The 27,944-nt window shown below is 41.3% G+C and overlaps 3 protein-coding genes across 10 annotated transcripts in view; 1 reads left to right on the plus strand and 2 right to left on the minus strand.

The window, feature by feature from the left end:
* The window catches only part of tmem198b (transmembrane protein 198b), a 29,142-nt gene extending 20,524 nt beyond the window's left edge, over positions 1–8,618 (minus strand). The window contains exon 1 of the mRNA XM_038302297.1: positions 8,329–8,618. The gene's annotated coding sequence lies outside the window, so the exon portion shown is untranslated. The remainder of the gene's footprint in view (positions 1–8,328) is intronic.
* Positions 8,619–15,807: 7,189 nt separating this feature from the next.
* si:ch211-113j14.1 (sterol 26-hydroxylase, mitochondrial) lies at positions 15,808–26,693 on the minus strand. 2 transcript variants are annotated; one of them, XM_038302268.1, is made up of 11 exons: positions 26,399–26,693; positions 24,353–24,543; positions 23,858–24,057; positions 23,589–23,786; positions 23,358–23,521; positions 20,360–20,526; positions 17,082–17,163; positions 16,754–16,990; positions 16,567–16,685; positions 16,318–16,330; positions 15,808–16,283 (listed from the first exon to the last, which is right to left on the minus strand). In XM_038302268.1, the coding sequence occupies exons 1-9, from the start codon at positions 26,639–26,641 to the stop codon at positions 16,569–16,571; spliced, it is 1,599 nt and encodes a 532-aa protein (XP_038158196.1). In that variant the 5' UTR covers positions 26,642–26,693; the 3' UTR covers positions 15,808–16,283; positions 16,318–16,330; positions 16,567–16,568. The 2 variants fall into 2 exon arrangements, with proteins under 2 accessions (XP_038158196.1, XP_038158195.1); XM_038302267.1 differs by having other exon boundaries at positions 15,808–16,330.
* Positions 26,694–27,671: 978 nt separating this feature from the next.
* The window catches only part of LOC119794668, a 29,975-nt gene continuing 29,702 nt past the window's right edge, over positions 27,672–27,944 (plus strand). For all 7 annotated transcript variants that reach the window (XM_038302309.1, XM_038302310.1, XM_038302311.1 and 4 more), the window contains exon 1: positions 27,672–27,740. The gene's annotated coding sequence lies outside the window, so the exon portion shown is untranslated. The remainder of the gene's footprint in view (positions 27,741–27,944) is intronic.

Raw genomic sequence — 27,944 nt, forward strand, 5'->3', positions numbered from 1 at the left:
GAGCAACACATTCAAAGTTAACCATTTAGAAAACTGTCCACACGCCTCAGGTCCTCCAATGTTTTAGCTGGAGAACCAAGAAACTGCTGAAAAACCACAGATCTAAAAGAAACAGACAGCGCAGCAGCTGCTGACGGAGTGGCGTGAACATGAGTGGAAGAAGGCCAGTCACATCTGATGACTCGTTCATGCAGCTTATTTTCAGCAATCTCACCCACAAACACCAGCGTGACTCTGTGAGGACGAGGCAGCAGCGCCGAGGCGTTCTCGCACCTCCTCAGCAGATTACATAATGATCCCGGTCACATGCAGAACCTGGCTAATGCTGCTGATGTCATTTCCTGTCAGGTGGATAATCTAACCATGGAGTACGAGGAAAGGAACCATAGGAGATCCATCTGAGCCAGTAAGGGTTACCTTAAGGACCCCTTAGTTAAGCTGTGAACAAACTCAGCAGGAGGAGGATGCTGCTGCTCAGATGATTGTTTATACACAAAACACCCAATTCAATTCTATTCAGTTTATTTCTATAGCTCCAATTCACATCATGTCATCTCAGGTCACTTTCCAGTTCACCAGATCATCCAGTCAGATTGATTCAAAGTTTTCTATCTAAGGAAAACCAGTTGATTGCATCGACTCATTGACTCTTCAGCAATCCCTCACGCTAAGCATGCTTGTAGCGACAGTGGAGAGGAAAAACTCCCTTTGAACAGGAAGGAACCTCCAGCAGAACCAGGCTCAGTGTGAGCTTAAAGTCGTAGGGAAGCGGCTGTTCCAACCTTTACTCGAGTGAATAAAGTGAATGTGATTGGTCGATTATCAATTGTTGAGGCGGAAGGTTCGCAAGCACATTTGGTTGTGGCCGGTTTGTGGGAAGCATCTTGCTAACCAGTTAGCATCTTAGTGCTAGCAGGTTCCCTATGGGAAATTCCACTGGGACCAAGTAGCACTAAATTGGTGACTTAGAAATGACGCTGTCAAGGAACGCTATGGACAGCGGAAACATGCAAGAGGAGGAGAGTTTAGTGTCGGAGGTCGTGGATGAGTCTCCTCCGTCATCCATTTTTTATTTAGAGGAGGAAAGCGGGGACGAAGATGTTGTGGAAGAGGACGCCAGGGCGGCAGAAGCTTGGTTTGGTGTAGAAGGCTTCCAGCCGTACATGTTTGAGCCCTTGCCTCGCAACGCTGCCAGTTCTGTTAGCTCTACGCCTGCCGAAGACACAGACGTCCATCCCCGTGAACACTGGGACGCAACTCAATGGGAAAGGAAAGGATTCTGGTTTCAACCGTTGCGTATATTAGCTGCGACACATGAATCAAGATGCTATGACCGAAAACATCTGATTGACAGATGACCGCTGATATATGATTGGCCGAATTTAGGTGTTCAGGCTGACGTAGAAGTAACTGGCCTGCAGAAGATAACGGGAAAAAAACAGATTTTAAGAAAGGATTTAAAAAAATAAATAAAAATGTTCTCAATTTTGGGAAAATATGGTCTGATAAAGAATACATTTATAAACATGTTTAAGCCAGAATGATTTGACATTTAAACATGACTTCCCTATGACTTTTAAGCTGTTTCCGATCATCATTCCTGCTCATTATTTGACACAGAGGTGCAACACTTGCCTTTTCTCCTCAAAGAACTGCAGGTTTTCCGATATGTAAGAGAAAATGCTCCATCCAGGGTCATTTAGATGTTTAAAAGAATTCCCAGCTGCTCTCTGATTCCCATCTTCTCTAAAGACAAAACAGGATCCCAGCCGAGCTGATTATGAAATAAAAAGAAGCTCTTAACATCGTTACAGGCAAAGCTGGAACCTGTTTATATATGTCAAGATCAGCTGTGTTCTTTCTGATACTCTTCCGACTGTCGGTCTGTTTCCCTGAGCTCCAAACCTTCTGCAGTCTCTTTTGTCTTTTACACTGATCAGATTTGACTGAATGGAAAGCAGCTGGAGGCGAGGTCAAGTTCTAGATCATCACCATGTCGTTCTGAGGAGCTCCAGCATCATCAGATCTGCTGCTTTAGATCCAGATCAACACTTTCTGACCCAAAAGCTGCAGCCCTGAGTGTCTGCTGCTGATGCTGCATGTCTGAGGAGAAATAAGAGTCTTATCTTGTTTCCTTATTTCTTATGTAACAGTCTCAGTCCTGCAGACCTGATTTGTTCTTCCTGCTCAGTGAGGCTGATGCCCCCCCTTAGGATCCATCCAGCTCCTTGTTCCCATGGAGGAGAGATCCTCACTGGGAGGTGATCCTCCTCCACACTGCAGAGCGCTCCTTTCCTTTGGCGTTAGAAATGCAAACACAGAACTGGCCAGAGGTGATGATGCTTACGGCGTTTTTATTTATGATGCTTTATGGGAGCATTTTTCCAACCTCTTCTGTCTTTCACATCAGTTGAAACTTTTTAAACTTTTGTTAAATGTAGAAATGTTTCTGCTAACTGAATTAAACAGGGATGGGATAATTTTACAGACAGCAAACGACCAAAGTATTTGGTTTTGTTTATTTCTAAGTGATGCTTTTTTATCTTCAAAATAAAAGTCTGTTCATATTCACTAAACTTCTGAAAGTTCTTTAAATCTGAAATGATTCCATCCTGTTCAATAAATGATCAGTGTTTTTAATTCAGAGTAATTTTCATGTGAATGTGCTTTACTGGAGGCATCCATGTTTGTCAAAGAACACTACTGCCACCTACTGGTTTGTGACGTCACGGTGCGGTATCGGCTGTTGATCAAGTCCCAGTGCTGTATCTGGTGTTTGTCACAACGCGCTATTATCCAAGTCATCTTGAAAACATTCTTCTTCCAAATGTCGGCTACATATTACGGGTTTTTTCTCTGGCCAGAAGTGCGATGGCAAATCCTCCCTCTTCAAGTTGGCGATCCAACGACCAACCCGTCCGTGGAGGATCAGGAATCAGAAAGGTGGAATAACTCTTTTATTTCCACTTTTACCCGATGTATTCCAGCATCCAGCTGCCATGCACGTGGGCATTGTCAGTTTCACTATAGCTCTGGTGAATTTCAATGGTGAAGTCCTCTGGAAATCTTCAATAATTGTTGTTGATTGCAGATGTGTCTAGTAGTTCCCATTGATTTAGCTTGGAAAGCGGGGAGAATGGCGCTAGGCTTACCGCACCGTGACGTCACTGCCGGAAGATGGCAGGAGGGAGGGGCTACTATATTTGGGCAAAGATGGCCGCTCCCAGACTCAGTGATCGAATTACGAAAATCTTTGTTTTAATTTTTTAAAGTTAAATTTATCACCGCAAACGTATTATTTTTTAAATAATGATCCATTAGTTATTTTTACCTTAAGGTCTTATTTAGCTTTTGTGGCCTAATGTGAATCTTTTCAGGTGATTTTTATTTATTTTGATCACTTTGCTTCAATGGAGCCTCATGGTTTGCTGATCTTCACTCATTCTCTATGTATTAAACCTTTTAGTAACATCTATGTCTCTCCTTTCTGAGTCTCTTTCAGTTTCTTCATGAAGTTTTTAGTTTGTATGAAAGTTTTATGTGAACTTTGTATTTTTTGTGAGTTTATTTTCCTTTCGGGTCTGATTTAAACAGTTTTGCATCAGATTTTGTTTAGATAAGAGAAGGATTTTCCGGCAATAGAGAAACTGTATCATAAACACAGACTCACAATTATTAGAAATGAACAGAAAAGGAAAAAAAGAACAAATTACTCTAATCTAAAAGAGTAAATAAAAATCTGAAAAAAATAGCAGTGGGAAATTGTTAATTTTTTTATGTTAGTTTTTCTTATTTTATGCTTTTTATCTGGAACTTGTCATTGTTTACATCATCACTCTTTGTTTTATTGTTTTAATGTCAGCTTCATTTAATGCTTTGGATTTTGGTTTATAATATTTTGCAGCCTTCTTTGTTTGTGGATATTCTGACTCGTTTCGTTGTTTTTTTGGTTTCATTTTATAATTTGGATCTTCTGCGCATTTTACAGCCAAATTCTATTTTGAGACTTTGTCATTATTTTACCTTTTCAGGTATTTTTTTTTTCCTTATTGCTTCTTTTATTTAATTCAGGCGGTTTTGTTTCACTTTGAAACTGGTCGAACTCATTCTTTCTCTGTTTCTGGACATTTATTTCCTTTTTCTCAGGGTTTGGATGCTTGGAATTATTTTCCGTTCTTGTAATTTCGCATCTTTTTCTTTAAGATTTGGGATTTTTGTATTTCTCTGCAGTCGTTTAAGTTTCTTTGCTCCTTAAAAATCAGTTTTTCTGCCACACTCGGTCATGTTAATGAAATGCATTAATGTGACAGTGTGACGTTTCTGCAGGTAAATAAGGTTTTAGGTCAAATCATCAGACTTTTGGAGACGTGATGCAGCTAAAACCAGGAACAAGCAGCAGAGAAGAACGCTCAGATCTTCCCCATACTAAATGATTTTAGTAAAGTGAATAAACTCTGCAGCAAACCTCAGATACATGAAGCTGAGTGACGTTCCCACCAACAGGGGAACCGACCAGAGAATCCGGCCTCTGAAAGCAGAAACGGATCCATTAATGGAGCAGCAGCTCTAACTGAGCCGTAATTACCAGCCTGCCTGTCGCTGAAAGACTAATTTCATTTGGTCTGAAATAAAAAGCTCTGCTTCGGGTTCTGCTGCAACCCAAAGGATCCGCTGTGATATCACTCTGATCAGGGCGTTGATAACAGTCTGAGCCTTCCACTGGAACAGAGCTTCCTGCTCTGGTTGCTGCTGAACAGAGGAGAACGCTGCTCCGTGTTCTACTGACCACCATCTGTGTGCAGAGATCAGCCTCAGAGGACCTGTTGGATCCAACAGCTGAACAAACATCTGGTGCTCAGCCGCCTGCAGCGCTGCAGTGCAGAACCAGACTGATACAGCGATCAGAGAACCTGAGTGATGAAGAGTCAGGAGCCGAGTCTGAGGAACCGTCCAAAACACGCCTGGTTTGGAACATCCACAATTTAGAAGCAAGCTTTTATTCTCTTTCAGTTCAAATTCATAGTTAAGCTAATCAGTTATTTAAACTTCAAGCATTGAAAATATAACCGCCTGTTGGACTGGAATTAAAGGTTTCTGGTGGTGCGTTTAAATGCTCCTGAAAAGTTGGAATTGAACCTAGAAAAGAAGGTTCTGACAAAGAAACGAGAATAATGTTGCATCCTGGACAGCGCTGTGTGCAGGACTGATAGAGTAGAGTAAAATAGAACAGAACAGATTGGAATAGAATAGAACAGAATAGAATAGAACAGAATAGAAAACAATAGTATAGAATAGGATAGAATACAACAGAACAGATTGGAATAGAATAGAATAGAACAGAATAGAATACAACAGAACAGATTAGAAAAGAACAGAACAGAATAGAATAGAATAGGACAGAACAGAATAGAAAAAACTAGAATAGAACAGATTGGAATAGTATAGAATAGAACAGAATAGATTGGAATAGAACCGATTAGAACAGAACAGGACAGAGTAGAATAGAATAGAACACAAAAGAACAGAATAGAATAGAATAGGACAGAGTAAAATAGAATAGAACAGATCAGCATAGAATAGAACAGAACAGACTAGAATAGAATACAACAGAACAGATTGGAATAGAACAGAATAGAATAGGACAGAGCAGCATAGAATAGAACAGAACAGATTGGAATAGAACAGAATAGAATAGAATAGAATAGAATAGAATAGAACAGAACAGAACAGAATAGAATAGAATAGAATAGAATAGAATAGAATAGAATAGAATAGAATAGAATAGAACAGAACAGAACAGAACAGAATAGAATAGAATAGAATAGAATAGAATAGAATAGAATAGAATAGAAACATCCCTTATGTAGCAGCAGAAAAGTGTCAAACCAACAGCAGTGGGCGTATTCTTCCAGCTAACAGCCGGCAGCCATAATGGATGAATCCTGTTTCCTTTTCCAACATCAATGCTCCTGGTCTTCCATTAACTCCAGCAGAAAATAAAAGGTGCTGATCTCAGGTCAGACCATCAGAGCTAAAATCCACTCCATCACCAGTTGGATTCATCCAACTCCCAGACTGTGGAGCAGCTTTAACTGATCAAATCATCCAGCTGATGATATCCTGTTGCTACACTCAAAATAACAGGCCCCTAAGAGCCAAGGGCCCCTGCACATCTGCCCACGTTTCTCCTAAGGTTGGATTCAGACTCTCAGCTTCATCCTGTGAGATGCTACAGCCAGGGGCGGATTTAGGAAATGTGGGGCCCTGGGCAAAGACAGGGAGGGGGCCTCTGAATGGAGAACACATCAAACAGCCCCATTATCCAGATAGATAAATAATAATAGAATAGACATCCATTATCTGTTCTAGGTTGTGTCCCTCTCTTCTTGTCCCTTTTCTTCTTGTTTTCCTCTCTATGTTTTGTCCTCAGCTGACTTTTCATGCTGTCTCTAAAGGAATGAAAGATTTTTTCCAAGCACTAAGCTCACTTAGCTGATTGCTCCTTCCTGTGTTTCCAAAAAGGCCAAAGTAAATAACCCAGTCCTTCTTTTCACTGTAGACAAGCAATGATCTGCTTATCTGTTCTCCATTTTTCATTTGGATGAAATAATAGCTGCATGAATCATGACAGCAGACAAGATAGAGGAGAGCAGGAGGCGGGGTTACCAATCTACTCGCTCTGGAGAGCAGAGTTCGCTGCTTTTAGATGTTGTCTCCAAAGTCTCCAGTAGCAGAAAAAAGTCTCTAGATTTGGTGCTAGGAGCTTTTTGGAAATAAAAGTATTAGAGGGGTCTGAAAAGTCTGAAAATATAGCGACTAAAGCGCTAAGTTGGCAACACTGCTCTTCATTTTCAAATGGTTTGCTGCCATCTTCTCATCAGGCAACAGTCAATCTAACTTCTTCCACCATCAAGCTTCATCTTATGAGACCAACGCCATCCCGTCCCACTGCTAATGTGACATATGGTAACATTTCCTTCCCCCTGATGGACTTAAGAAGCTGCCCCGTTCCGGCTGACTGAACTGATAACATGCAAAGAAAACACTCCTTGCAGAGGAGCTCATGCCTTCCATCCCCCCTGCAACCTGCAGCAGCTGCTTCAGTTAGCAACAGACTACACTTCCCAGAATGCCTTTCACTGGCCTGCAGGCTCTCAGACATGTGACTGCACTAAAGCAAACTTGCATCTTCATCTCCTGTGATGATTTTGCGTCGTTTAGCTGCAGGAACACGAAGAAGCTGGAGGAAATGATGCCTCCAGTTTTACGCTGAGGTGGATCTGCTATAAACCCTCAATGCACCAAAGTTTCTGCAGGAAACTCTATTGTTCTGTTCTATTGTTTCTATTTCTATTCCACTGAAGAAAAACAGATGGTTTGGTGCAGGAGTAGGATCATCTATGGTTTGTTTCCTTCATGCAACCCTGCAGCATCGACCAGTTTTATGAAATCCAGCTGTGCAGAAAAATAAACAGAATTCATGCCATGAATCAAACAAAGCTGATATTCAGAATAGTTCATGGATGAATGACTCAGACACACCCGCTTTTATTTATCCAACACTTTTCAAACTGTGATGCAACACAGAGAGCCTGACAAGGTTCAGACAGAGCAGAATTTTGAGACGGATGAACCGAGACCATGAATGCATCAGATCAGAGTCAGAGCAAGGAAGATGCTTCCATGATGTTTTTTTGGAGAGCTTTATCAGAACATGACGGCTTTGGTTCAGGTCTGATTGTGGGTTTGAATGAAGCTGATTAATCCCCCTCACAGACCTGCTATCATCTACCATCAGGAATGCAGCCTATCAGGGCCATCAAACCTGGAGACAGATGCTTCCACCCAGAAATAGAAACACATTAAAGCCTCTAACTTTGATCTGGAAGCTTTCCAGCTCAGATCAAACCCATTTAAAGCCCCTGCCTCAAGCTCTCTGCTCTAGAGCTGTGGCTTTGTTTCTAGTCCTCTTGAAAAAAGGCTCTTAGTGTGGATTGTTTTTGTAAAAGAAAAGCATCTCTGTTGAATTTTTGTTTTTCTATGATGATAATCTAAGGCTTTTAGATCTATATGATAAGCTGGTAAACGAGAGAGATGAAGGAAAAGAGAAGAGTAGCAGTTTGACTCATTTCTGTCTAAATAATTATACTAAATAAATGTATCTTTCTTAGACGCCTTCACGGACCGTGGGACAGCTCAGACCTCTGACCACACCAAGGATTGATCCATTAGTTTTAATGAGACGGTCGATGCTGATGCGTCCATCCGGGTCACACTGTCATTACCCCCCCCCCCCCCCTGCAGCTGTTGCACCATGGAAGCACTCACCATCTTCCCCCACAGCTGGACGCGTCTCCTCCACCTTCACAGCGCGGCCCTGGGGCCCTGCAGAGCCCCCATCCCCCGAGTCCCCGGCAGGCTGCAGGGGCGGCGGATCCCAACCCTGATCAACCATCCATCCATCCGGGAGCGGAACCGGGCTGGGAATAAAGACACACGGCTTACATTCCGATCAGGGAGAAGAGCTGCTGGAGGCTGATGATGGACTGATGATGGTGGAGAAGAGGGCGGTGCATCAGGGGGGAGGAAGAGGAGGATGCCTGCATTTAATGACGAGTTCAGACCTGCTGCATTTATTGACTGCAAGGAAAACATTATAGCTCCACAGCGACCCCTGCTGGCCGACTCATTAAACATCTACTGCTTAAATCCTGCAGGGGGAGTCCTTCTATGGGTGGGGCTGGAAGACTTTAACAAACTAAAAAAAAAAAAAGGTTAAAAACAAAATCTAAAAGTTATTTGAGTGAAATAATAAATGTTTCTACTTAATAATCTGGTTCCCACAGTCCGGTAATGTCTCTACTCCTTATCCCAGTTAGGGGCCAGATAGACAGGCAGGGGCCCCAGGGAGAACCTGACTACTGCTGGTACTAATTATAGGATCTGAAAAGCTCTCACAGCCCTGCGCTTCCTAAGGTTTCCCCACAACCTGCATACCTAAAAAAAAAACAAAATAATAATTACACATAAAACATCCAAACATCTGTGCAAACTCCTGATATAAATACTAGAAAAAGTTATTCTCTGATTATGTTAAGTCTGAGTCAGCTGGTTAGCTGTACATGTTCTGCATATTTGCTGCATAGCTTCATCTAGTATTGTTTTTCAATCAGTACTTCTCTTTTTATTCTTATTCTTCTCTTTTTTAGGTCTGGGCTTTGGCTAGGCCAAAAGTCTGCAAATCATGCTGAAAGTGGCTCTAAATAACTGGCTGAACTTTTTAAACAGTCAACCTGTATCATTAACGCGTGTAATAATGCTAATCTTGCTAATTTCTGAATAAAATCTTCTCCCTGTTCTGTAGGTAAAGTGTTGTGGCCCACAAAAAAGTCCACAAATGTTTTCTTAGTTTATGTCTCCTCAGGCAAGCAAACAGAAAATGACTAAAATTTCCTCCATGCTTCTGTTGCAATGGTAAAAAAAAAAAACATATGTCGACCCAGATGCATGCTGGTCCTACCATTAACAGCCTATTTATAAATTTAATTCACCCAAATTAATCAGAACTAACCAGAAACAAAAGAACATAACTAAATAACCAAAAAAATAAAAAAATAAAATAAAAAACTTAGTTAATTATTAACAAAAATAGTTGGCTCATACATAAAGAAAACAACAAAAATGCTTGTTTTTTTAAAGCCTTCATTAGGTATGATTTAAAGCTGTTTTTTATTTTTATTCATTCTCCATTTTGTTATCCTTTTTGATAAAGCTCATAGTTAGTGGCTCAGGTTATCCTGAGCTATCTCTATAGTTCTGCTGCTATAGGCTTAGACTGCTGGAGGACATAGGGACCCCTTTTTCATCATTCTGCTTCATTCTATCTCTATTCTCCCACTCTGCAGAATCTGTTAGTTCAATTTCTAACGTCTGTAATGGGACCTGGCTCAGAGCTCATCTGCCTGGGTGTGTGTTTCCTGGACGGGGCCGCCTTTTACAGTTGTCTTTTGCATCTACAGGTGCTGGTCATAAAATTAGAATATCATGAAAAAGTAGATTGATTTCAGTAATTCCATTTAAAAAGTGAAACTTGTATATTATATTCATACATTACATACAAACTCATATATTTCAGATGTTTATTTTGTTTAATTTTGATGATTACAAATGACAACAAATGAAAATCTCAAATTCATCATATCAGAAAATTAGAATATTACTGAAGACCAATAAAAACAAAGGATTTATAGAAATGTTGGCCAACTGAAAAGTATGAACATGAAAAGTATGAGCATGTACAGCACTCAGTATTTAGTTGGGCCTCCTTTGGCCTGTATTACTGCAGCAATGCGGCGTGGCATGGAGTCGATCAGTCTGTGGCACTGCTCAGGTGTTATGATAGCCCAGGTTGCTCTAATAGTGGCTTTTAGCTCTTCTGAATTGTTGGGTCTGGTGTATTGCATCTTCTTCTTCACAATACCCCATAGATTTTCTATGGGGTTAAGGTCGGGAGAGTTTGCTGGCCAATTAAGAACAGGGATACCATGGTCCTTCAACCAGGTACTGGTAGCTTTGGCACTGTGTGCAGGTGCCAAGTCCTGTTGGAAAATGAAATCTGCATCTCCAAAAAGTTGGTCAGCTGCAGGAAGCATGAAGTGCTCTAAAACTTCCTGGTATGTGGCTGCGTTGACCCTGGACCTCAGAAAACACAATGGACCAACACCAGCAGATGACATGGCACCCCAAACCATCACTGACTGTGGAAACTTTACACTGGACTTCAAGCAACGTGGATGAAGTGCCTCTCTTCTTTTCCTCCAGACTCTGGGACCTTGATTTCCAAAGGAAATGCAAAATTTACTTTCATCAGAGAACATGACTTTGGACCACTCACCAGCAGTCCAGTCCTGTTTCTCTTTAGCCCAGGCAAGACGCTTCTGACGCTGTCTGTGGTTCAAGAGTGGCTTGACACAAGGAATGCGACAGCAGAAACCCATGTCTTTCATACGTCTGTGTGTGGTGGTTCTTGAAGCACTCACTCCAGCTGCAGTCCACTCTTTGTGAATCTCCCCCACATTTTTGAATGGGTTTTGTTTCACAATCCTCTCCAGGGTGCGGTTATCTCTCTTGCTTGTACACTTTTTTCGACCACATCTTTTCCTTCCCTTCGCCTCTCTATTAATGTGCTTGGACACTGAGCTCTGTGAACAGCCAGCCTCTTTAGCGATGACCTTTTGTCTCTTGCCCTCCTTGTGCAAGGTGTCGATGGTCGTCTTTTGGACAACTGTCAAGTCAGCAGTCTTCCCCATGATTGTGTAGCCTATAGAACTAGACTGAAAGACCATTTAAAGGCTTTTGCAGGTGGTTTGAGTTAATTAGCTGATTAGAGTGTGGCACCAGGGGCCATCAATTTTGAACCTTTTCACAATATTCTAATTTTCTGATATGATGAATTTGAGATTTTCATTTGTTGTCATTTGTAATCATCAAAATTAAACAAAATAAACATCTGAAATATATGAGTTTGTATGTAATGTATGAATATAATATACAAGTTTCACTTTTTAAATGGAATTACTGAAATCAATCTACTTTTTCATGATATTCTAATTTTATGACCAGCACCTGTATGCTTCTTTTTCTATGTCTGCTTCTGTCTCCTTGAACCCCAGTGGGCCTCAGCAGATGGCCGCTCACACTGAGCCTGGTTCTGCTGGAGGTTTCTTCCTGTTCAAAGGGAGTTTTTCCTCTCCACTGTCGCTACAAGCATGCTTAGTGTGAGGGATTGCTGAAGAGTCAATGAGTCGATGCAATCAGCTGGTTTTCCTTAGATAGAAAACTTTGAATCAATCTGACTGGATGATTTGGAGAACTGCAAAGATGACATGCATGGAGAATTGGCGCTATAGAAATAAACTGAATTGAATCCAATAAAAATAATCAAAGGATTTCTACATTATTTTCAACCTAAGTTATATTATTTTTGATTAATTCAAACAGGGATTTTACACAAAGTGACAGGTCCAGGAGGAAGTCGGCACCCCTGAAAGATGATCATCTGCTCACCGCTGGATGGTTTAACGTGTGGCCACAGGGTCAAGTAATAATTACAGTTGGAAACTTTGAACCTTTGAACTTTGGGCTACCGTTCCAGGGTACAGTAGGCCTACATTTCGCAGCAAAAAGAACAGTCTCTTCACAGTAAAACATGGTGGCGGCAGCATCATGATGTGGGGTTGCCTTTCTTCAGGGCATTTTTTTGTTTGTTTTTTGTCAAAGAAACCATTTTTGTTTTTGCCTGGGTAGTTGACATTTTTATTTTTCCAGAATAAACTGAGAATACATTCTGTAGACTTAGATGTATTTTGTCATTTTGTATACATGAGTGTAAACAGACGAGGGACGCTGATGGATGTTTGGCAAAGAGGCTAAAGCTGGACCAGGAAGTGATTGCTGGTTTAAAGGGCGGCTGTGACTGCTTCACTGCAAAAACGATCCAGAAATAATTTAAAATGTCTTAAATTTAGTCTATATACCCTTAATTTGAGTAGGTATATAAGTTTATTTGCCAATGGAATCAGTATATTTTTACTCTGAAAATAAGATAATTAGATAATATGCACTTGAAAAAAGACAATTAATTTTTTTTCTTATTTTAAATGTAAATTGTCTTGTTCCATTGGCAAAGTGTCTCACTTACCACCTCAGTTCAAGAAAAAGTGTGCTTGTTATAGGAAAAAATTACTTATTTAGATTTACATTTTTTGTAGTGTTCCTAGAATAAATGCCGCATTAGATGTTAAAAGATCTTTAATGCTAATTGTTGTGGCATCATTTATACATCACAGAGAAGTTTTAATGAACAGAACACTGCAAAAATTTTAAATCTAAAAAGTAATTTCTTCTAAAAAGTGCATTTGTACTTGAAAAGAGGAGGTATACCAAACAAGACAATTTAAATCTAAAATAAGAAAAAAACAACTGCATTGTCTTATATCAAGTGCATAATATCTAATTATCGTATTTTAGGAGTAAAAATACTCATTCTATTAGCAAATTATCTCATTTACCTACTCAAATTAAGGTTGAAAACACAAATTTTAAGAATTATTACTTATTTCTAGATTGTTTTTGCAGTGAAGTCTGTTGAAAAGATCTGGATCACTGGAAAAACAATCTAGAAATAAGTGAAAATATCTTAAATTAAGTGTATTTACCCTTGATTTAAGTAGGTAAATGGGATAGTTTGCCAATGGAATCAGTATTTTTACTCTTAAAATAAGATAATTAGATAATATTTACTTAAATAAGACAATGCATTTGTGTTTTCCTATTCTAAATCTAAATTTCTTGTTCCATTGTCAAGATGTATCTTTTGTCCCCTCAATTCAAGAACAAATGCACTTATTTTAAGAAAAAAAATGACTTATCAAGATTTAGATATTTTGCAGTGATCTGTTTCTGGTGTGGCGTCATCAAACTGGAGGTGTGCATTTATTTGACCAAGTGTTGCTTTTAGAAATAATTTCCATCAACAAACATTGTTCCAAAGTTTTATTAATGGAGGTTTGTATCCAAAATGATGCATAATAAATGTGCAACAGGATAAAAAAGCAGGACATTTAGCAGCTTTTTCTGATTTGACAGCAAACAACATCAAAGAAAATCCTCTTATCTGTTTAAGAATGTTTTTAACATTAAATTTAAAACAATTCATAAGTTGTATGCATTGAAAAAAATATATATCTGAAAACTGTTTTTTAAACAAAGTTAGAAAAAGGATGTTAAACAGAATTCAAGAATAAAAACATATTTCTGTTAAATCAATAATCATCTTTTTAAGACAAAAATAACATGACATGTGAAGAAAGCTTATTAGAACCAAGGAAGTAGAAATATACCTGAAAATATATCAGTTGTTAGGTTGTTGCTGTCAATTTAGTTCATCCATCTTGTAAAGATATTTTTATTTAATTATTTTCTTCCTCCTTCAGCTCTCATTCCCTTCATTTGCCTCAGCTGTTTTCCATTTCCTCCTCCAGTAACTCCTGACTGCATCGCCGCCTTCCTGCCTTCTTCGCCGGTATAGAAGCAGTCTGGCTGCCATTTTATTTGCTGGTTCCTTTCATAATTCTCAGGTCTTTGTGTCCTCATGTCTGCCTAAGTCTGATTCTTCATTTAATCCAAGTTCCTGTTAGCATTTTGGTTCTACCTCTGTATCTGAATCTCTGAGGGTCTCAGGCTTCACTTTGTAACCGGCATCATCTAAATGAACTAATCTTCTTTTCCCTTTAGATCATTAACAAACACATGTTCCACTTTTTTATTTCAACGGCTCTGTGTCCTGGTTCTGCTGGAGGTTTCTTCCTGTTCAAAGGGAGTTTTTCCTCTCCACTGTCGCTACAAGCATGCTTAGTGTGAGGGATTGCTGAAGAGTCAATGAGTCGATCAGCTGGTTTTCCTTAGATAGAAAACTTTGAATCAATCTGACTGGATGATCTGGTGAACTGGAAAGTGACCTGAGATGACATGATGTGAATTGGAGCTATAGAAATAAACTGAATTTAACTGAATCTGTGAAACAATCAGAGGTTTTATTTTCACCAGTGGAAAAACGTTCTGCTCAGATTGTCCCAACAAATCCACAGCAAGGTCAGAGTGCTGACACAGAATCCAAGAGCTCCGCCTGAGACTCTACAGGCCTAAGTGAGGCGTTGGAGGGCAAAGGTCACATGACGACCAGAGGAAGTACTCGCCACACTTGTGCTGAGGTTTTTTTTTTATATTTCAAACTGTGCAGGATAAAGTGTAAAATCCGCAATGTGGCTCCTATCTTTCCACAGAGATAAAGGCAGCGCTATAGGGAACCGCCTACGGACTGGAGCTCTGGGCAGCTGTAATAACGAGCCAAAGGCAGCGTTTTCCGGCAGGGATGGCCTCAGAAAACCATTCCCACTTCTCCCTCACACTAAGCATGCCTGTAGCGACAGTGGAGAGGAAAAACTCCCTTTGAACAGGAAGAAACCTCCAGCAGAACCAGGCTCAGTGTGAGCGGCCATCTGCTGAGGCCCACTGGGGTTCAAGGAGACAGAAGCAGACATAGAAAAAGAAGCATAGATACAAAAGGCAACTGTCAACCAGCTCCACAGGCGGCCCCGTCCAGGAAACACACAGCCAGGCAGACGAGCTCCGAGCCAGCTCCCATGTCAGAGGATGAAGAGAGCACATCCAGTTAGTCACAGTCGGAGAAACAGGACTACACTGGAAAACAGGCCAAGCTCCAAGAAACAAAGGTGTTGATGGCAGCAGCATAGCTGATATTTCTCTCCAGGATGGAGTCACAGCCAAACAGAAACAGACGAGACGAGCAGCAGCAGATTTATGCATTAAAGACAATAGACTCTAGGTGCTGTAATGGCCTAGGCCAGGCGCGCCCAAAGTCAGTTCTCGAAGGCCGCTGTCCTGCAGTTTTATGAGGTTTCTTTGCTCCAGCACAGCTGGTTTTCATTGATACAGTTATCATTGGCTGGACTGCAATCATCAGAATCAGCTTTGCTAAAGCAGGAAAACCTCTAAAACCTGCAGGACAGCAGCCCTCTAGAACAGACTTGGGCCATACCTGGCCTAGTCAAAGTCCTGACTGAGCTTTTAGGTCATTTCCTCCACAATGGACACATATGAGACCCTGGCAGGCAAGCAACTGCTCCTCATGATCTGGTCCATAAATGATCAAAGAATTGTGAACAACTGTAAGAAATTCCTGTCACTCCAGGATGAGGCGAAGGAGCTTTGAAAATATTGAAAAAAAACTCTATGGTGCTGTAAGCTTGCGGTCTGTCTCCTTAATGGCCAGGATATCGGGTACAGTAAGGAAAAAGCTGCAGGGAGTGGAATGGAATGCTGCATAAGCCATTCTTCCTACGGCAGGCCTTGGTCCTGAACGCTGCCGTGTCTTCATAAAGTCCCAAACCCAGTCTTCCCCACCTCTCAACCCCATTTCCTGTCAGCTGACCTAAAAAATAAAGCCCACCAACACTAACACCATCTTTAAAAAAAGGTTTGAGTGTAAGCTAATGTCTGCCAATCTAAAGCATCATTAGAGATGAAGTGGAATTTAGTTTGTGCAGGATTTACATAAACAGTATGCGCCTTTGAAGAGGTGATGCTGTCCTATTTCTAACACTGGTATTTAACCCTGTTTATTAAAACCTCATGGTAACTTGCTGTATTTGTGCTTCTCCATTTGCAGGGCAGCGAGCAGAATGTGAGCGTTTGGCCCAGACTTTATGCATCTAGGTTTTTAGAAGAGATGTCGTCGCTTCCTGGTAACCTTGAAGAAATAAAGAATAAAGAAAAGAAAGGATTCATCATTAGACTGTAAAATGAACTCTAAGAGCAGGAATCTATATCTGGAGAACAGAAGCAGGGTTAAATGTGTGCAGTGAGGAGGAAGTGACCTAAACGTCTGCTCTACTTTGTGTTTGTCACTGTGAAGCAGAAATTCTTCAAATTGTTGCATGTTTTTAATAAACATGAAGAAACCAGTAAGCTTATTTCTGCTGCCACCTTTAGGTTCGTGGTAGGAACCGCAGGTTGATGGGTTCTGAAGGGATGAGCAGAGTTCGTGTTTTGGGCTCCACGACCGGCGCTCCGTCTTCCGGCTCCACCTTATAACGCTGGATCAGCTGCAGGAAGACACAGACGGTCAGAGCTCTGGAGCATCTCCGCTGCGCTCTGGGTCTCCGTCACTCACCCTGGACAGAGCGAAGTGCATCTCCATCTCTGCCAGCCTCTTCCCCACGCAGCCCCGCACGCCCACTCCAAACGGGATGAAGCTGTAGGGGTGGTGCTGGTAGAAGCCCGGATTGGCTCTGCCGGCGTGTCTGCTGGGAGGCTCCACATTCAGCCAGCGCTCCGGGATGAAATCCTCCGCTTTGGTAAACTCGGCTTCATCGTGGGCGGCTGCATAGTGACACAGGTGGAACTGGGTCTGCAGACAAACAGGAATAAAGATTATCTACAGAGAGAACCAGCTGAAGTCTTTACATTTACTCATTAGCTGGAGAAATCTGTGTCGCTACCTTCTTGGGGAACCAGTAGTTGTCCACCACCACCTCATTCTCTGAAACGAAGCGCCCGTTTCCGTGCACCACAGGATACAGGCTGAGGAACAAGGAGACTTTTAGAATGTCTTAGAGCTGAAAGGATGAGCAAGACTGATGAAAAACAGCTGCTCAGAGGGGCCACCGCAGCACAGAGGGAACAGGAAACAGTTGCTGTACCTCACGTTAGAGAGCAGACCTGCGGCTCTGATATGACAAAACATGCAGTGCAGACAGCTGAACGTTGAGAAATGAAGTTACTAAACTCCAGAAAAACACAACTTCTCCCATCTTTCTCTGCAGATTTTAAAATAAATCCTCCCAGTCAATATGGAGAACACCTTCACGATGAACAGAGAAGTCAAAGGTTACGTTGAAATATGGCATCGGTTTTAACTGGACAGAAACAGAAATTAAAAACCTCCTGCTCATCTAAAGATGATAAAGAAGAAACATTTCAGGAAAACAACAGATTAAGAAGAGTTGTTTTTTCATTATAAATTATAAATAAACTAAGGAAAACTGGATTGCTGCATCAAACACGGAGGTGGCTGTATCATGGTAACCCAAAAATAAAATAAAAACCCAGTATTTGCTTCTACAAACAGGATCAAACTTTTTCATTCAGTCTCATAAAACCCAAAATGATCCCGATGGTTTTATTTCATGCATTTAATCTAAACGAGAGAAAAACACACAAGTGCCAACTTGAGCTTGCAGTTGAGGCTTTGGTTAGATGTGGATCAGGCTTTGATTGAGCAAGCAGGAAGGCAGGAACCGGTCCAGAACATTCCAGCTGAATGTTTGTAGCTGCTTCAGTAACCGTGGAGGAAGATAAGAACAGAAACAACAGTTTCTCCTCGTCAAACAACCGCGACTGTTTTAGACCAGAAACTTATCAGGTTTTCTTTGATAACCAGCTGGGTTTCATGTTTTTATCTGAAATGGGTCATAAAAAGGGACAAAAAACTCCTTTAAAACATTATTTACTTCCTGGTTTTAGATGATTGAGGCAAAACGTCAAGTTTAACTATAACAGATTAGAACTTCAGCTGCATTGTTTCAGAATAAAAAGATTATTATTGAAAATAACGATATTATTCCTACATAATAAATGCACGGAGGCTGAAAAGTCCAGCTGCTTCCAGTTGGAATCATGGAAGCTGCAGTGATGATTGTGATCCCAGATTCGGAGTCGCTGTGGTTGAAACCTGAGATGCGGTCTCTCTAGACCAGAGGTCACGGATTAGCGGACCGTGGTCTGGATCCAGACCCAACCTGATTTAAAACATTTATAAATTACCGCATGTTGTCCAGCGACAGTGTCTAACTTCACTTGCTCCTCTTCTCCTGTTAATACGGTAAAGCCCTGGGGAGCGTCCGGCTCCAGGCTGCACGTGATCCAAATGAGCCAATGAGCTGTCAGTCTGGGTTGCTGCTGCTGCTGCTTTTAGACACAGCAGGCAAACCTGTGGCAAGCCGGGCGATGGGAAAGAAGGAGAAGACCATGAGAAAAAGAGAGCAGAGAAAGTGTGGACTGCTGGAAGAACTGCAGTGAACTGGTGAAAGAAAAGTGAAATGGCGTGCTCAAAGATGACCCTGCACATTTAGAGGATGTTTGGCTCAACCTGCTGCTGTGAAGCAGGATTCTCCACCATGAACAGAATCAACAATAAATCTGGATCCAGGCTCAAAATGAGCTCCTTGATATGTGCTTGAGAATGGCTTAGTCTCCATTCAAACCCAGGTTTAAAGCCTTGCAGGGCAGCCTAAAGCCCACTGCTCTCACTGACCCTTTATAGGGGAAGTTACCGTTTCTGATCCCTTGCAAACCTCTTACAAATGGAGTCACCGCCCCCGTCCCACAGTGAGGTCTAGAAACACAAGATCTATATCCAGCCATTCAGCAAATATCCTGCTACATGGCTGTACATCTTATTTTTGCATTTGACCAATTAGATGAGCCCTTGAATGATATATTACCGACTGGAAATTAAGTTGGAAACTAATAGAAAAGTTAAAAAGTAAAGTTAATAAGCCTAGTTATTCTATTTAGGTTTATAAACTAAAAAAATGTAAGTGCCAGTATCATCATTAATGCCTCCAAGATTATGCTGGACCAAAAAAATGTGTTTCCTTCACTGTCAGAGTGTTTTTCATGTTTTTCTTAATATATTCGGGCAAGTTTTAATTTTTTCCATCAAAATATCCATATTTTTTTTATGTTACAAAGGTAATAAAATCTTTTCCTTGATTCCAATCGGCTTGGAATTTTGATGTGATTTTGAGTGAAAGAAATAAAGATAAAAACGGTCAGTTCTGGTGTTTTATAAAACATCTAATTCAGGAAATTGTCTATATACCAAACTGAACGATTGTTGTTCTCTACTTCAAAAAATCACTTTAGATTTTAAAATGGCAAAATATATATATTTTTTTTTAATTCAAGGTATAACATGGATGCATAAAAATCTGCTTTTTATTTGAGTTTTAAATTCAGTTTAAAGTAACGGATTATGATTAAAAATGTCTCCGTACCTTTACTGTTTGTTGATTTTCTTTATTCAGACCACACTGATTTTTAATTGGTTAACTGATTTAGATGCTAAACAAAGTAAAACCTGTATCTCTGGGTGTTTTTGAAACGGTATTCATTCATGTAGACATAAATAAAAAGCAGAACCAGCCTCAGTTTCCTTATGTTATAGTTTATCAGAAATGCTCCCATGATTGGTTGAGGGTGAGCAGAAGCTTCTGTGATACGTCCTGACTAAACTGTTCCACGGCGGTGAGCAGAATAACCTCTTTCTCTAAGGAATCTGGGTGTTTTTAGTCTTTCTTCTTAAGGACCCACTCAGTGAGGGCGGGTCTGGGTGCAGCACTTCTGTGCCTGATTATCCCGTCCCACTGCCTGCAGGTAAAGAGCTGTCTGATGGTTCCTCCTCATCTCGTAACCGATCAAGTCGACTCTTTACTAGAATTTTTGGCCACATACATGCAAACATAAGTAGCTGTAGCTGTTTAACCCTATAGATACTAACCAGTTGTGGACAACCTGTAGTAAAGCAGCTAATTAGCAAAAATAATAAATGTTTCTTTTCTGTTTTCCAAACTTTTCATTTTGAATAAAATGGGAGCAGCAGAGAAAAAGAAGATGATGGGATCTCAGCTTGTTGGCCTGGTTTGCCCTTTAACTGGATGTGAGCCATGGCTTCATGCTTCTCTGAACCAACCTGACCACTTTTCAGTCCTCTCACCGTAACGTCTCCTTAATGACGGCCTTCAGGTACGGCATCCTGCTCAGGTCGCCCGTGGTCGGCTGCTGCTCGTCAGGACAGACAGACTCTACTTCTCTGTGCAGGCGCTCCTGAACCCTGCGGTCTCTCGCTAGATGGTACAACGCCCAGGACAGGGTGTTAGATGTCTGGGGGGGGGGGGGAAAACACTCCCATGAATCACATCTAAAGGATCATAAATAACATGATGTCATCAAGTCTTTACAAACGTGCTGTAAAAGGAATTCCACCTGGAGCTATTTTAGGGTTCCATTCTTTTCATTCTCCTGCTGCTGGAAAGCTTAATTCTGCATAAGGAAATGATCTGGAGGAATTTACTTTAAACCCTACAAGCACAAAGTGTTTGTTTTTCTGCTTAAAAGCTTTATGCTGTGGAATCCCTTCAGATGAGAATCAAGGATGATCCAGTTGAATATCTGCTGCATGTCTGGGATGATCCCTATCTCTTGGAGCCAGAACCCCTCAGGCTGAAGCATGAAAGCAGACGGACGGGTTGGGTGACACTCCGGCTCGGTCTGCAGTCCGTCTGAGCCACTCTGCAGCTCGTGGAGCGGCGGTTTGTCGTCACTCTAACATAACGTGCTTTCTTTGTTTCGTCGTCTCTGTCAGGTCTGGGCATGTGTTTTATTTTTACAACAGCAATGAGCCGAGGAGCAGCGAAGTGAAATGCTTTAGTTCTGACTCATCCAGACATCGGTCGCAGGTAAACACGGAGCTGATTGGTGGTGAAGACAAAGAGCTGTGATTCAGCTCCACACCGATCACTGATGAGTGACATTCTTACATGTAGCTGTCAGTGGCGGCTGGTGAAAAATATTTTTGGTGGGGCTGATATAGCCTAGTGTATGTCTCCAACTAATCCGGAATAAGAATTCAAATAAACAATTGGACAATACATACAATTTAACAGTAATGGTTTAATTTACTATATAATAACAGTAACAGTGATGATTTGGGTCACTGTGACGGGGTTCTTTGGCCTCCAAGAATCCAGGCTCAGTCGGGTTACCGGTGTTGGTGATTTATTGTGCTCAAAAGCTCAAAACAGGGTGCAAAAGAAACTAAACATATAGAAGATCCTCTGGGCCTCAGCCTCCCTCCAGTTATCAGCAATGTAACAAAGAAACAGAAAACAAAAATGGCCGCTTTTCTTCCCACAGCCCTCATTAAATAGTTTAAGCCCCTCCCCTCAGGCCCTCTTATTTCTGATTTCTTCTCATTAATCAGTTTTGTCCATCTATTACCTCCACAAACAATTGATGTACAAAAACAAATAATTTTTACAACTTAATTCCTTTACACAGATTCATTGACTTATTCAATTACACCAAACTGGGTTTGAACCCAGCAAAGACGCCGCCAGAGTGAAGATGGACATTCTTTTAAGGACCAGAATGTTCACAATTTGAACAAAGAAGACAGTTGGTTTGAAAGGGGTGTGAAGGAAGTCATCTATGTAACCAACCTTAAACAGGGGGGGGGGGCTCAGATTTCATCTCTCAAAAACCTACAATGCAGCGATAGAGTTGATTCCTTCACGCTATCATCGCAACCCCGACCTCTTTATAGGGGAATATAAGACCTCACCTGTTCAGCCAGGCCAACAATTCCCTTTAACGACCCCCTTTAAGAGACATAGACAGGTATGGGGCATTGCAGGCTAACAAAGAAGCCAAACGACCCCTATTCCAAAGGGATGCACCCATTTGTCCGCTTCAATTTGCATATTTTCTAAGCGAATGTTTCCAATGGTCAATTCCTTTGAGTCAGTTAGTCCGGGCTGAACAGAACACCTCTGATGTCATCAGCCTAAGCACACGCTTTCCCTTTAGGGCTGCATCTTGAGCCCCCTGCTGTTCGCCCTGATGACACATGACTGGTTCACCATCAATCACATGGTGAAATTTGCAGACGACCCCATGGTAGTAGGCCTCTTAGAGAGATGAAAACGACCAGAACTACTGAAAGGAGGTGGAGCAGCTGGTGGGCTCGTGCAGAGATAGCCTGATCCTGAAGGTGGAGAAGACCAAGGAGATCATGGTGGACTTCAGGAAGAACTGGCCTAACCACGCTCCACTGCTCATCAACAGCTCAGCTGTAGAGGTGGTCAGCAGCACCAAATTCCTGGGGGTGCACATCACAGACACCCTCACCTGATCATGATTATGTGCATGTACTTCTTGCGGAGGATGAGGAGAGCCCACCTGGCCCCACCCATCCTCACCGCCTTCTCCAGAAGCACCATAGAGAGCGTTCTGAGCAGTTGTCTCACTGTGTGCTGTGGAGGCTGCAGCGCCTAAGACTGGAAAAAGGTGGGAAGGGTAGTGAGAACAGCTCTTCTTGCCTCCATTAAAGACATTTCATCCCAGCAGTGCATGTCCTGAGCCCATGACATCATCAATGAATGTTGAAAATGTTGAAAAATGTTGAAAAAAACTCTAAATCATGTCACAGACTCTGCATCACTCTGATATCACCAAACAAAAACACTGCATAACTGCACCATATATAGTTAATGCTCTGAACTTCCATATCAATGCGTTTTTTTGGACCATGTTTTTTGTCCCGCAATGTTTACATCTGATAACCGCTGCACTTTAAGAAACGGAAATGTCGTGAGAGCTGTACAAAACGAAATTTCGCTTGGTGTACACTGTGTATACAAACTGACCATAAATGTTGTCTAAGTCATTATTTAAAAAAAGACGCCATTTCAACAGCTTTCCTGGTTGTTTTCATAGAGCAACAGAACCTCTACATCAAAACAGAAGAGAAGTAGGTTGGTGTTCTAGGTAAGAGTTGCACTAACAATATGAAATAAGAATCAGACTGCTCAGAGCGCATCCTTCCTCATAAAGAAAAAACTGAAGAGGACCTTGGGTTTCGTTTCTTCCTCTGCCTTTGCTTCACATCTTACAGCCAACTGCTAACAAAGAAAGTAGGAATGTGGCCTCCTCACCGTGTCGACCCCTCCCAGCATCAGCTCCGTCACACTGATGTAGATTTCAGCTCGGCTCAGCTTGTCGGATGACAGCAGGTATGTCAGGTACATGCCCTCTGCAGGCTCCCCGCTGCACATCTGAGCTTTCAGTTCAGCCGTTCTTCTGTCCACCAGTTTCTGAGCTGCAGAGCCGAGGACGGCGTTACTGAGACCAACCTAAAGGACTCTTCCATTTGTGCAGTGACATACCTACATCGTAAAGGTCGTCCCAGGCCTGGACGAAGCGCTTCCAGAAGGGGAGGATGCTGCGGCTCCAGCATGGCATCAGGATAACAATGTCAGACAGCGTCAGCATGTTGTTGACAGCAGCTATGAAGCGCAGCGTGTCTTCGGGGATCTCCTCCTGCAGGCAGCCCAGCCTGGTCTCAAACAGGACAGCAGAAATACCTGCAGGGTGGAGGAGTCACAACCTGCTCCACCTTCATCATCTGAAAGTCTGGACCTGCAGCAACTCCCACCTTCAAAGCCAAACTTGTAGAGCTCAGCTGCCAGATTACGAACTGTGGCCCGGTCTGGACTGCGACTGCGAAGAAGCTCCACCCGTCCCAGCAGGTCTCCCACCACCTGGTGGATGACGGGGGCGTAGGCTGAAACCTCCTGCAGCTTCAGCATCTTGGGGTTCAGGACGCTGCGGATCCGGTACCACTCTGGCCCTGTCCTGCACAATCACAGGAAACTGTTGGAGTTTCTCTGGATCAGACGGTTAGGAGAAGTTCAAATAAACACCAGATGGATCAGGAAACCACATCTAAAAAGGTTAAAGGGATTCTAAAGATACACAACCACTTATTTTTAAATCTTAATGTTTAGGAGAATTAAACCAGAGATGAAGAACTGAATCAGTCTTTCAGATCAGAGGTGAAACATCTTCTGTCATCTATCTATCAATGACCGTGGCGTCCTGGACGTCTAAGAATCGACACCCTGGATCGACCTAAATGCTCCAAACTCACTCCACATGCAGGCCGTACGCCTGTCCCCTCAGGTCCCGGTACTCCTTCCAGTGAGGCAGTTCGATTCGAATCGGGTAGCGGCCTTCCTGCTGGATCACCTGAGCTATGAGCTCTGGAGACGCTACGTTGACCATGTCGAAGGGACCGAACCTGGAGCGCCAGATGGGCCCATACAGTCTCTTCTGTAAACACTGGAGAAAAGATGGCTGGCTGTTAAAACGCTTTTAAAGTCACATCCGTCCGTTTTCCAAACATGCCTGTTCCTTCCAGAACCATGAAGCTCACAGATCCAACTGTTGATTCTGGTATCAGTTCTGCTGTTTTAGCTAATTTTATGATGCAATTACTCAGTTTTCATTCCTGTGTATTTGAACAACCACTACAGGGTGCTACCTCTGCTGGTGGGGAGACATATCATGTTCACTTCCCCTTTTGACTGCTAAGTGTTATGTTGCTGTTCAGGCTATCTCTGAATTAAGCTCTTTTTTCTGTGATATGTCTGTATCTAAGTAACTCTACCTGCAGAAGCACATTAAAACACAGCGCCTTCTGCTGCACTTTTCTAATGAGCGCTGTTCACTTTCACATGGTTTTATTTCTGGTAGTAAGGAGTGGCTAGCATAGGCTAGGGCTTACTCTGAATTTTTAGATAGGTTTTCTGAGTTCTTATCTGATTTGGTGTTGAATATTGACATAGTGGGGGATTTTAACATCCATGCTAATATTGATATTGAAGGTGATAGCTTAAGTGCAGCATTTAATCCGATTTTAGGATTAAATGGCTTTGTTCAAAATGTGAATAGTCCCACACATTCTCATCTTCATACTTTGGATCTTGTTCTGACATATGGCTTTGAAAGTGAAGAAATAACAATATTTCCACACAACCCTGTCCTCTCTGACCATTTTTAATTACCTTCAGGATTACTTTAATAGAGTTCCCCTCCCCAAAAGAATGGTTCACCTCTGCAGATCATTATCAAATAGTGGAGTTATATATTTTAAAGAATCTGTTTCACTTTCTCTTTCCTCTGTGTCGCTGAGCAGTGCTGCAGAGGGCAAAAGTTAATTTTATTCCCCTTCACCGGTTGATGATTTTGTTGATGAGGTTGCTAGTTCTCTGTGTACTGCCTTAGACAATGAAGCCCCTTTGAAAAAGGAAAAACTTGTCTGCTTCTGTCTCCTTGAACCCCAGTCGGCCTCAGCAGATGGCCGCTCACCCTGAGTCTGGTTCTGCTGGAGGTTTCTTCCTGTTAAAAGGGAGTTTTTCCTCTCCACTGTCGCTACAAGCATGCTTAGTGTGAGGGATTGCCTTTGAGTCAATGGGTCGATGAAATCAACTGGTTTTCCTTAGATAAAAAACTTTGAATCAATCTGACTGGATGATCTGGTGAACTGGAAAGTGCCTTGAGATGATATGTGTTGTGATTTGGCCCTATAGAAATAAACTGAATAGAATTGAACTAAGACTCAGTTCAATTTAGTTTGTTTATATTCAATATTTTTGTAATTTTTGTCCTGAATTTTAACTAAATAAATACATATATTTTTTATTTTATAAAAGTCTAAACCTTTTGTGTAAACTTGATAAATAAATTTGATTCTGATTCATATGTACAAATAAAACATTATTTTGAAGAAGTTATTGATTATTTTGTGAATTTTATTTTCCCTCTCATTAGACCATTTGGTTTTATTAAATTATTTGCCTTATTCATTCTTCTACAGTATTTACAATAGCATGTTATCGTTTTAATTGTTAACATAATATATATGTTAATAGAGATATTAGATATTACTAATATCTCTTGGTGATAGATGTAAAAACAAAATACTTTAGATAAAAAATAAATAAAATGTATTATTTGAAACTGGACCTTTAGATCAATACAGATAAAGGAGCTAAACTTCCCAGCAGCTGCTTCCTGTAATGAAACTTTGTGTTCAACAGCAGCAGGTTACATCATCACACTTGTTGATGCATTCAGCAGAAACTTCAGCAATAAATGATGCAAACAGCTCAGACTCAGTGTTTGTCTTCGGTACCTGCAGTAAGTGGCCCCTGTCAGCGTATCCTTTAACAAACAGCCAGTACAGAGTGGTGGACCAGCTGGGCCCCGGCAGGTCAGCGGCTGTCTTCAGCTTCCCCTCCTGCCTACTGGCCGCTGGGACGTTCAGGTTCCTCCTGCTCCAGACTGCGGAGGAGGCCTCGGGTCGCAGTGCTCTCAGTGTCCGGGTGGAGAGCGCAGGGAGGCGGAGAGGCCAGGCTAGAGCTGAGCGGCAGCCCATGGTTCAGACTGACAGCACCGACTGCTGATGGAGGATTAAACTATGGGGCGATGCAGCTCTTTGGGACAGGTGGAACATTGTTTGGCGCCCCCTGCAGGTTGATACTTTGGTAGCTTCAAACAATGACAGCGCTGTGTTCAATAATAGACAAAAAGATTACACTGTTTATCATCAAATCATCTTTTTCATCACAATTTCATAACTTTAAACAGTGAATTAAATATGACATCAAATCAGTGAGTTACATTTAAGAAGCTAACATGATATTAGAATAAGATTCACCTTAAATGAATAACTAAATAAATAAATTAGCAAATCTCTTGATAAATAACAAGATTGTTTTGAATTAATGAGAGACAATACAAAAAATTTACAAAATAAGTGCTTAAGCAGTGCTTAAATGCTTAAGCATTCCCACTTGATAATTTGATGTCTAATTATTTTTCCTTTTATAGATCAGTCTTTTATTTAATAAAGTAAATCAAAAGATGAATAGGTAAAATAAGAAGATTCTAAAAGACAAAGCTTTTAAAGCTCCTCTCTTTCTGCTCTTAATTTCATGAATATCTCAGTGTTTGGCCTCACCTTTCTATCCGTCACATTGTGTGGAAAAATATGTATTTCTGAACATTCATATTCACATATGAACATGAACATAATTACCATTCATAAACATATTTAACTGCTCTATGTTTAGTTAAATAATGTGACAATTATTTTAACCCATCTTAAAACCTTGTCGAGTAAACTACCTGAAATAATTTAATGGGAAATGTTTAGAGTTAAAATAACACACATACATGATATTAACAATGTCTATTTCACTGCAGTCTGCTCATAAACACTTAATGCTCAGTTAATAGATCAGTTTATAGTGGCTGTTTATCAGAGAGATATATGGATATATCCAACCTTTAAATGGCGCTGAGCTTTCACTGCTGCTGTTTGACTCCTATTCGGTGCAATACCGCCATCTAGTGGATGCTCACTGTTATCACACGGTCAGTCAGTGAAAGTGAAAAAGAAGAAAATTTCAGGAAATGGTCGATAGTGAAGCTGGCAGCGATCGTTGATGTCTGCGGAACAAATGTTCATACAGGTAGGATATAAATATAGTTTAATGTTTTTAGCTGCTGTTATGTGTTAAGGTTAAATCTTTTCTTTTATCTCTGAGGAATAAACTTCTTATTTTATTTCCTTTTTTATCACGGAAGGAGGTGGCGGTTACAGGTTTCCATGAAATCGAATAGAAGTTCAGTTTGGAACAAGAAAAATGTTAATTGAAACCAAGAAAGCGCCGGTT

This window comes from Cyprinodon tularosa, unplaced genomic scaffold (genome assembly GCF_016077235.1).
Source record: "Cyprinodon tularosa strain WSP-4 unplaced genomic scaffold, ASM1607723v1 ctg486, whole genome shotgun sequence".
Taxonomy (NCBI): Eukaryota; Metazoa; Chordata; class Actinopteri; order Cyprinodontiformes; family Cyprinodontidae; genus Cyprinodon; species Cyprinodon tularosa.

Bases quoted from the DNA above. Each gene is read 5' to 3' on its own strand.
- si:ch211-113j14.1 (XM_038302268.1), bottom strand. From the start codon at position 26,641: ATGGGCTGCCGCTCAGCTCTAGCCTGGCCTCTCCGCCTCCCTGCGCTC. The intron at 23,787-23,857 runs GTGGGAGTTGCT...TCCACCCTGCAG, and splicing joins CTACAAGTTTGGCTTTGAAG to GTATTTCTGCTGTCCTGTTT. The intron at 16,686-16,753 runs GTGAGTGACGGA...GTCTTCCTGCAG, and splicing joins TGCACTTCGCTCTGTCCAGG to CTGATCCAGCGTTATAAGGT.